Source organism: Alosa alosa, chromosome 18, assembly GCF_017589495.1.
Source record: "Alosa alosa isolate M-15738 ecotype Scorff River chromosome 18, AALO_Geno_1.1, whole genome shotgun sequence".
Classification (NCBI taxonomy): Eukaryota; Metazoa; Chordata; class Actinopteri; order Clupeiformes; family Clupeidae; genus Alosa; species Alosa alosa.
This window is the reverse complement of record NC_063206.1, coordinates 24,078,088-24,089,095: the sequence shown is the minus strand read 5'-3', so window position 1 is coordinate 24,089,095 and position 11,008 is coordinate 24,078,088. Positions and strand designations below refer to the sequence as shown.

The following is an 11,008-nucleotide window of genomic DNA, read 5'->3' as shown; positions in this document are numbered from 1 at the left end:
TATTGCGCTTGTATAAGAGAGTAAATGTCTTCCTCATTCAAATATTTACATTAAACTGCTGCCTAAAAGAGCCCCCCCTCACACAACACACAAAACTTCCCAGCTAAGTGTTGGACAACAGCCCCAGGGCAGCGCACTAACTGTCCTGCCATGTCGCATCCGCTTCTTTCTTGGTATAGGTCAGTGGTTCTCAAAGTGTGGGGGCTCCACTAGTGGGGAATAGACATGACGGGTGGGGCGCGATGAACAGGAGAAAATTTGTTTTGTTGTGCATATCTTTCTTTTTTGACAAGGAAGATCATAGATTCAAAACAAAATGGCCATAACAGGAGTCATAAACAGACGGACATGTGAATTCAAATAACTGATCCAGCAGACCAAGACGGGAAATGTGACGTGGAACCTAAACACAAAAACTATATTTTCACGTTACCATTTTAGGTGCAGCTTGAAAATGGGGAATGACAGAAAAAGTTTGAGAATCACTGGTGTTGTCAGAGTTACGTCAGACAACATGCAAAGTGTCTCTAAACCAGAGTTTCCGCTAGAAAAAAAATGGTGCCGGTCAAAGTGACCGTCAGAGGTTTCGTTTTCCGGACATTTTGATGAAATGCCGGTCAAATATCCTATTATCCCTTCTTAATTAGTCAAATTGAGGAAAACTGGAGACCGGCTATGTAGCTTAAAGAATGACATAATCAGGCTGTATATAATGCAACATGTTCATTAGCCTAACTTAAACATGCCTAACAAGATCTAGCCAGTATATCTTCATGGACAGCAAGAGTCCGCTTCGTTCGTTGTTTTAAAAAGGTTTGTTGCTGCTACCCACGTTATCTCCAGTGGTGACTGACTGTTTAACTTACACAGATGCGCACACACAAGAATGAGCGCTCACACCACTACCCCCTAATGCTATGCCTCTTTATTTGATAACAATAAATTACGAAATGTTTCCTATTCTGGGAAATGTTTAGTTTCTTTTTCTTTCGGCCGCGGTTCAATGATACCGTTTATTTGTGCCAGACATTATCCGCGGACCAGTAATCACCTCGTCGAGGAGGCCCTAACCCTGCAGATCATAGACAGAGAACGTATAGGCCTACTGTATGCTTTGGGTAAAGAACACTTTGCATGTCCAGTGTACACGGATAATGACAGTGTCTTGGAGCGGCCGCACCCCCCGCAACTCCACTTCCAATATCACTGATTACAGATACCGACACTTCTACTTTTTATCTGGTGGTGGTGGAGTTGACCGGACATCTGAGGCTTTAGACGTTACCAGTTTATCATCATCCATCGCGTCTGGCCTCTGAAAAAACTTTTAAGGCTAGTCTGCCTGGGCCTGGCCATGTTTGAACCGCCTCACTCATTTGTTCGTTGTTTAACATGGACGTTTTAAGCCGCGTGCGCTTCCTATTTGAAATGCAGCATGGGCTATTCGTGTTGTTTAATAGCTTACTTTTCAAACGGTAGAGCCTGTTCATTTAAAAGCATAGCCAGAGGACGTATAATATAGGCTTACATATTAAGGCTTATTCTCAAATTCAGATTGCGTTAGGGGGCGGGATTATTAGCCAATTTCAATCGGACAATTTGACCGGAGAGATCTAATTTTGTTGGACATTTAATTTTTTATCCGGCCAATGTCCGGTAATTACTGGACAACGGAAACCCTGCTCTAAACTAAAGCCGTCCTGTAGCATGGGAGGATATTACACTTGTTTGCACACTAGAGTTTGCACATGGTATTAAATTAGCAAATAGATTTAGCAAAGTTATTCAATTAGCGTTAGTACACTTAAGTTACACTGCACACTTTGCTATTTTCCTCTCAAGGGTGTTGAGTGATGTCCAGAAGCACAGGGTTATAGTACAGAAGCCTGAGAATAGAGAGAGCAAGCTGATCAACGGTGCAGCAACACATTGCAGCTGACTCTGCAGAGGTTGGAGAGTAGAGCATAGAGTCTGAATATAAACCCAGTAGAAATCCTCAGTCCTGAGATCTCAGAGTTAATACTGATCCAGGCACTGCTTGTGCAGAAGTGATCCCTCACACACATACACACACTCACACACACACACACACACACACACACACACACACACACACACACACACACACAGCCTGAAAGCTGACCGGGTGTGACGGGCAGGCTTTTTCTCTCACAGCTTTTGTAATTCTTGAACTGCTGTCACATCTGCACTCGTTCTCAATTTCTCTCCTCCTCTTTTCTCCTCCCGCCTCCTCGTCCTCCTCTTCCTCCTCCTCCTCCTCCTCCTCTCTGCTCCCCTTCCACCTAATTGAAATGAAAGCTCAGGGCGAGGACTCGCAAGAACCTGAATTAACTCAAACAGACAGCAATCAGTCCAAAGGTAAGAGAGGAAATAGATTCACACCTATACACACTCTCTCTCTCTCTCCCTCTCCCCACACACACACATGCACACGCACACACACACACACACACACACACACACACACATTCTCTATTTCACTTTCTCTAAAAGTACTTTCTGTCTCTAGTTTCTCTCTCCTGGCTGGCTGAGATGTGGGTGTTCTCTGAGCGCTGGCTCCTCCTTTGCTTGTGCCTCTTCTCCGCCTCCTCACAGCCCACTCCAGCTGCCTCAGTATAAATATGTCAGCAGGCATTCAGACGACTGTGATAAAATATCCACAGCCCCGAATCGACGCAAACCGAGTAAATCAGACGCAAGATGTCTGCCAACGAGAACATTGACGTGACACATATTGCTAGTGAATGGTTGAAGCTGATAAATCAGTTTTGAAAAGGAATCTACATGTCTTTGCATTCCAGGCCCCTAATATCAAATTTTACATTTACGTTTTCAATATTAATATCCGGCGTGCCACTTTAACTAGATTATTTATAAACAAACCGAGTGTGATTTTTTTTTTTTTTGGCAGGCAGCAGGAATGAAACGTAAACTGAACTGACTTGAACTGCAAAAAAATCATTCATCATCTGCTCTCAGTTCTGTGGACTACGGCTTCGGAGCACTGAACCAAACCCGTTTCCTGTCTTGTGTATTTGCCTCAGCAGTCGGTAAACAGCCAGCTGTCAGCACCACGTCACTGTGGCGGAGCGCTGGGGTCCTAACATTTGTTCGTCTGTTTTTACCACTCGTTGTTTATCGCACATCATTAGAGACGTGAGTGTCATGGAAACGACTGGAGTGATTTGTAGAGAGCGTGTTATGGGCCCAGCTGGTTGAGTGTTTATCCAGTGTGTGTGTGTGTGTGTGTGTGTGTGTGTGTGTGTGTGTGTCGAGTTAAAGAACCACTGAAGAAGGTTTTTTGAAATGAAGACTTACTAAATGACTTTAAGAGTTGCCATCGAAGACCATCACTTGTTCAAGCCTCTTGTAAAGATGTTTGGTACTCTGTGGTTGTGTGTGTGTGTGTGTGTGTGTGTGTGTGTGTGTGTGTGTGTGTGTGTGTGTGTGTGTGTGTGTGTGTGTGTCGAGTTAAAGAACCACTGAAGAAGGTTTTTTGAAATGAAGACTTACTAAATGACTTTAAGAGTTGCCATCGAAGACCATCACTTGTTCAAGCCTCTTGTGAAGATGTTTGGTACTCTGTGGTTGTGTGTGTGTCTGTGTGTGTGTGTGTGTGTGTGTGTGTGTGTCGAGTTAAAGAACCACTGAAGAAGGTTTTTTGAAATGAAGACTTACTAAATGACTTTAAGAGTTGCCATCGAAGACCATCACTTGTTCAAGCCTCTTGTAAAGATGTTTGGTACTCTGTGGTTGTGTGTGTGTGTGTGTGTGTGTGTGTGTGTGTGTGTGTGTGTGTGTGTGTGTGTGTGTGTGTCGAGTTAAAGAACCACTGAAGAAGGTTTTTTGAAATGAAGACTTACTAAATGACTTTAAGAGTTGCCATCGAAGACCATCACTTGTTCAAGCCTCTTGTAAAGATGTTTGGTACTCTGTGGTGTTTGTGTGTGTGTGTGTGTGTGTGTGTGTGTGTGTGTGTGTGTGTGTGTGTGTGTGTGTGTGTGTGTGTGTGTGTGTGTGTGTGTGTGTGTGTGTGTGTCGTGTGTGTTAAAGAACCACTGAAGAAGGTTTTTGAAATGAAGACTTACTAAATGACTTTAAGAGTTGCCATCAAAGACCATCACTTGTTCAAGCCTCTTGTGAAGATGTTTGGTACTCTGTGGTTGTGTGTGTGTGTGTGTGTGTCGAGTTAAAGAACCACTGAAGAAGGTTTTTTGAAATGAAGACTTACTAAATGACTTTAAGAGTTGCCATCAAAGACCATCACTTGTTCAAGCCTCTTGTGAAGATGTTTGGTACTCTGTGGTTGTGTGTGTGTCTGTGTGTGTGTAAAGAACCACTGAAGAAGTTTTTGAAATGAAGACTTACTAAATGTGTTGTGTGTTGTGTGTGTGTTGTGTGTTGTGTGTGTGTTTTCTGAACCTGTTGTGCTGTGCATTTACAGACGAAGCCTCTGAAAAGAAGAAGGAACCACCGAGGAAGGAATGAAACGACAATCATCCTCAGAAGGACAGCCGGCAAACTGTGTGAAGGCACACACACACACACACACACACACACACACACACACACACACACACACACACACACACACACACCACACCAACACCACACCAACATTGAGCAAAGCCCAGGCCCATGCTTCCAAATCACACACACACACACACACACATTCTCACACCACAACAACAACAACTCTCCATCACATTGAGCAAGGCCCAGGTTCATGCTTCTGAAACACACACACACACACACACACACACACACACACACACAGTCTCACACCACACCAACTCTGCTCCACACTGAGCAAGGCCCAGGCCCTGGCCTATGCTTCTAAATCACTAGTTTCCTATTCTACTCCTCCTTACTTTCCCTCTCTCATGCTGAAATGAAATGAAATGAAATTATAACTATGAGATATACCTATATGTACAACGAATTTCCTGAACAATTGTATAAATGAACATATCAGAGATATTGAGGTGGTGGGTCGGGGGTGGGGGGGTTTTACTGGGTCATACCTCACAGAGATGCTGCTTGAAAAACTCCCATAATCCATCTGGGCATCCTGGTGCTGGAATTCTGATGGTTTGACGGTCGGCCACAGAGCATGATTGGGAGAGACCATTCTCATGCCTGTCCTTCCTTCATACACTTGAGAAGCCTACATACTAAGAGGCCAACCCAAGTGAATAGAACAAGATTAGTAACTGTTTAAATGTAACTGACAAATATCAGGCTTATATGTCATGAATTGTGGTCAATAAGTAACACTACAACCGATGCTGACCAGGCCAAGTAAGGCTGACACCAGTTTTTTTGAGTTTTTTTCTTTCCTAGTGTGAGTGGACTTTGAAACCAAGTGCGAGGGCTTACTGACCAAGTTATTTGCCAAGTGATGATAAGATGAAAAGGGTTACCCATCTTACGCCGCTTAGTGTGTATCCTTGCTTTTCCAGTGTTTTTACTCATCTGGACTGATGCTCGGCCATCGCAGCTTAACATCAATCTCTTTACGCTCAGTTCAGGCCCTTAGTTGTACGGGGCACACATGTGTGATGTAGTCTGCTTCAAACACCTCAAAACCGCGCGGATGTGTACAAAACAAAAGAAAAAGAAAAAATGTAACTTTACAGTACTCATCTCTGGAAAAGGGCATTGATCAATGCTGATCTTCAAAGCTGCCGTGACTTTGCGAGAGCTTATTAAAGAGGAATCCATTCATCTCATTCCACATGACAGCTCTGTTTAGTCTTTTTATCAAATTAGTTCTTTCAGGGCGTAGTTTCCAGTGCATGCCAGCTTTTTATCACACTTCTAATCCTCCATTTTCCACAGCTATACTCCTGTCTCTTCTTTCTCCAGTCAATACTTTCCCACCCGATTGTCTGGATTTATATCTCAAGAATCTGCCTTATTTCACATAACGACACATGATCTCAAACCGGTGGTGGTTTCATATCATAGTGGATGAGGGTCATTGATATGTTTTTTTTTTTGTTTTTGTTTGGTGGATGCAGTGATTGTTTTGTTCTTTTTAAATAGCAAAAAAACATGAACTTTGATTTTTTTCCCCTTTCTTTTTAAACAATGATTAGCTACTGTAAGTGGTGCCATACAACACATGAAATGAGACTCAGTGAAATGATGCCTTCATACGTTGATGTTTGCTTTGCTTAACAAAACTATCAATAAAGATTCAAACTGTTGTTTCTCTGGCTGGTCTATGTTTTGTGCCATTAGCATTTGGGTTTCTTGGTGTTTTAAACCCCCAATGTTGTCTTCAAGGCAGCGCTGCCTGGAAGGCGCTAGGGTTAGGCATGCATGGGTTAGGGTTAGGATTAGGTGCCTTTAAATCGACGGTGGTAGCGCTGCCTGGAAGACGACGTTGGGGGCTTAAAACACCATCGAGCAACATTTGACTTCCATTGAGTGGTATGGTGCAGTTCTGTACAGTGCAGTACAGTACGGTTTGGAATGATAAACCCTGACCGGGCTGGCTTGTGTTTCGACTGCCAACAGTACCCTTCCCTTTACCTCTACACTTAAATCCCGTGTTTGTTACACCAACGACAACAAAGCCGTTTGAGATGGCAAATAGAGAACAGAATGGTAGCGTGTTGCTAGGTACCATCACCTGGTAAACAATGGGATGCTAACTATCCTAACAGACTTGCAAATGAAGAACAAGTTGTGCATTGTGGGATTTCTGTGAGCTTTGTATACTGATCTCACAACTATTTGTGTCATCAAGTTACTATTTACCGACCATTTTTAGTTACTAATGAGACATAAAACAGATCCCTTCCCTTTAGGTACCGTACCATTATGATTGGTACTCCCACGGAAGGGTGCCAAAAAATGGTTTAATTTGTTGGTAAAAATCAGTTGTTTTGGTAGCCTAGCATTCACAAATTCTGACAATGGAAATGGAAATAATTGAGTACCGAACTGAACCGTACCGTTCGGTGGAAACACCAATTGTGTATCAGCTGTCTAATTCAAGTGTGGACTCACTCGTCGTCCTGTTGAAAGCACTGGCTTAATGAGAGGAAATATCAGAGGTGGATGATCAGATCAATACAACAAATGAGCTTACACTTTGTCCAACGGAGGCATCTGTATAGATAAAGGCTAATGTCTTTGTGATGCATGCAATCTGTATACAGGGATGTACTGTAGTGGAGGCTAAACGCAAGTAAACACAGTTTATCCACCTCTGAAATTTCAGAAATAGAGTTTATCCACCTCTCAAAAAAGTTTATTCACCAATTACAACTTTTAACATTCAAAAATCACATTGTATTATCCACATTCACAATATGTACACTCATCAACACTCTAGGAACCATTTAATACCACTGGTATTGTCATACATATTGGACAATAACCTCCATCATCAAACATATTCTGAATACCTTTTTTAAAAATCTGATACCCCATGGCTCAGTCCACCTCACCGTGATCACCGAAATAATAGTTTACCCACCTCTTATTTTATCACTACATCCCTGCCGTCAACCAGGAAATCTACCAAGGCACTAGGCGCTCATAAAGTATAGACGCATGTGAATTAAATGTATGTGAAATGCAAGCGTCTCACTCACAGGCACTGTGCTGTTAACAGTGGTCAAGCCCTTTTAGGTGTTTTTTTGTACAACTAGTGGGCGGATGTACAAAGAAAGAATAATTAGCACCTTTGTCAATCCGCAGAAAGCACACGCTTCATCAGGTAAACAAAATGTGTGCATCACTGCTCATCAACGTTAATTTGTGGTGCCCTCAACTAAACAGTATCATTCGATTAGAAACAGTTGATTGGAGTCAACTGATGATAACATTAAAAGGGAACAAAAGTTCAGTGATCATGAAATGGTTCAATACATGATAATGAGATATATTAATATAAAGGTGAGATGTTAACAAACGGCAAGTAATTCTACTTCACTTTAGGGCTATAATTGTCTAACAGAAGTGGAAGATGTGAAAAAGCAAATGTATATATTAAAAGGTAAACATTTTGACATGGTTCAGAGAAGTAGTTACTCTGTATAGTGGTTTCTGAAAGTTTCTCCTATTGATGCATTTAACTAGCCTGGCCCCATAGCTCCTAGGTCTTTTAATAAGTGTGACACCAATCATCTCATTACTGTTTGAGAGTTCAGGATGTAGCAGAGTTCAGAGCAGAGCACACTATTGTAGAATGTACGAATGTAAATGTGTTCTAGATACCGCTCCTTTTTATGTTAAGACTTATGTGAACCTCTAGTTCCTCAAACCAAACAGCTTTTCAATTTTCACTCTGCAGTCATCTCCCTGAAGAGCTAGCTCTTGTGGAGCGTGAGCATGCCCAGATGAGACTGGCGAAATCTGTGCATCAGTGCCTGACATTTTCAATCAGCTACTCCAGGGACTCACAAGGGTTATCTGCCATGTTCCTCGCTGGTCCGGCGCTTGGCGTCTTAACCACCTTTTAAGCAACCCACAAAGGGCCACGGAGTTCATCTTCAAAGTGACTGCTTCACCAGGCGAAGGGGCGACGAGGGGTACACATCACAGGATGGCCCAACAGATGCCCCAAACTTTCTTTTTGATTGTGCGAGGGAAATGTCTGAGGCCATCTCAAGGGGGATTTGAGCAGACTTTTGGAGATAATTACATGTACTGTAGCTCTAACCAGTGGTTTGAGCAGCATGGCTGATGATGTTTAATTCATTCGACTGCAATTATATGCTGCTTTTGGCCGTCTCAGCTTTGAATATAACGGGATATAGGCACACATTCTGTTTGATTGGCGTTTGTTGGTGTTTACGATGGATTCTTTTGCTGGGTCAAATTCAGCAGTTGGTGGAAAGATCTCACCTGTGAGAGGATGAGCTGTAGAAGATGCATGGGAATGCTTCAGTGATACAATCTGCAATGAATCCCATGAATTAGAATCACCTGTGATCTTTTTTTTTTTTCAGATGCTTTTGGCAGTTTGGTGTGTGGGTTGTTGTGGGTTGTGGCATTTAAAACTGCAAGCCTCCTCAATAATGATCTATGCAAATGAATTTGACAAAACCACCTGGGTCATGCTACTAAATTGTAGTAAGTGATAATACTTAGCATTTTAACTCTCAGTGTAACACATCGATACATATCTTATGCCTTCCTTTATGGACCATTCATGAACAGCATTGCTGCCTTCAGATCCAAACAGCCTGGTCAAACACGTCACCTAATCCCACACCACTGCCCCTACAGAGTCATGCCTGGTCAAACACGTCACCTAATCCCACACCACTGCCCCTACAGAGTCATGCCTGGTCAAACACGTCACCTAATCCCACACCACTGCCCCTACAGAGTCATGCCTGGTCAAACACGTCACCTAATCCCACACCACTGCCCCTACAGAGTCATGCCTGGTCAAACACGTCACCTAATCCCACACCACTGCCCCTACAGAGTCATGCCTGGTCAAACCGTCACCTAATCCCACACCACTGCCCCTACAGAGTCATGCCTGGTCAAACCGCCACCTAATCCCACACCACTGCCCCTACAGAGTCATGCCTGGTCAAACACGTCACCTAATCCCACACCACTGCCCCTACAGAGTCATGCCTGGTCAAACACGTCACCTAATCCCACACCACTGCCCCTACAGAGTCATGCTGCCTTTCCTTGGAAACACTTTGTTATGATTTCCCTTTATGTCATAATCCCCTCTGAGTGTGAGACTTACACAGGGCTTCAACAGGTCAGACATCACAAAAATAAATCATCCCATTGCCTGGATTAAAATATAATAACCTTCTAGGGATGTTGGGGGAGAAAAGAAAGCTAATATGGTACTGTATATTTTACATTTGAACTATTTTGTCCCCTCTGATGGTTTAATACGGTTAGCCTGTGGTGTATTGTGATTACATCAAGAGGGAGCCTTATCAATACAGCGCAGGAGTCACCGTTTGGTCCGGTCCCCTATTAAAGAGGAGAGGGTCTGAGAAAGCCCAGTGCCCCTGCACGAGCCCCTGAGTGCCCCACACACACACACACACACACACACACACACACACACACAACCCCTCGCGGCAGCTCCACTGTAATTACTTTGCTGATAACTTGTCCCCAGGGCCCGTGCAATGAATTATTACTGGAGCAGCAAATGATTTGCGACCCCCACCACCAACACACACACACACACACACACACACACACACACACACACACACACATACACATACGCACACACCAGCAGGGCTGGCACATAGCTCATTGTAGGTTGGACAGCATGGCAGGGGCCAGGAAAACCCTCATCAGTTTTGCCCAGCGCATGGAGGAGGGCAGAAATAAATGGCCTCATCAAACTTAAGGTGGCATTGCGCAATGCTGACCATGCATGCTACTGAGGAATTTGGTCTGGCATTCGCCAGCGTTGTGGAACGTCACCTTATCACGTGGCATTAAACCTACTGGCAGCAAGGCAGCGGATATTTATTTTTGAAGTTAGGCACTGCAGTTACTGTCTACGAGATGTCTCATTAGTAAACATCAGTTGCAAACTTTAATCAAAACTAAACTACTGTAATAGTGAAACTGTCGGTTTTGGTTCCTCTCTGACGGACATCAACTGTTCACATTGGCCATCAAGTCAGTCAAAGTGGAAAGTGAATGCAGCCACTTTCACGGCAGCAGGACTGTGAGTAGTGTGGAATAGAGCCTGGGAAATGGTCAACTTTACTGACTTGTATATCAACCATCCATGAATGCAACCATCTTATTTAGAGGAAACATCATAGATGAAACTATCTTGCATAGAGCAATCAGATGCAATACGCTTGGGCCTTATTCAGGACTCTCCTGGCTGCTACTTTCAAATGAGATTCATATAAACTGAAATTAAAAACACTCTAGATGCTGTAATGGATGCTGGATGTGTACATTATGTCTTTAAGCACAGAACACCAAGTTCATTACCATCAGGCATGTCTCGCAT

At 43.3% G+C, this 11,008-nt stretch overlaps 1 protein-coding gene across 3 annotated transcripts in view; it reads left to right on the top strand.

Moving 5' to 3' along the window:
- Positions 1-6,233, top strand: part of macrod2 (mono-ADP ribosylhydrolase 2) — a 522,252-nt gene extending 516,019 nt beyond the window's left edge. For 2 of the 3 annotated variants that reach the window (XM_048269585.1, XM_048269584.1), the window contains exons 18-19: positions 2,320-2,379; positions 4,466-6,233. In XM_048269585.1, coding sequence (XP_048125542.1) covers positions 2,320-2,379; positions 4,466-4,509 — 104 coding nt within the window. In that variant the 3' untranslated portion in view covers positions 4,510-6,233. The remainder of the gene's footprint in view (positions 1-2,319; positions 2,380-4,465) is intronic. The other variant, XM_048269587.1, reaches the window with a different exon arrangement.
- Positions 6,234-11,008: the final 4,775 nt, after the last annotated feature.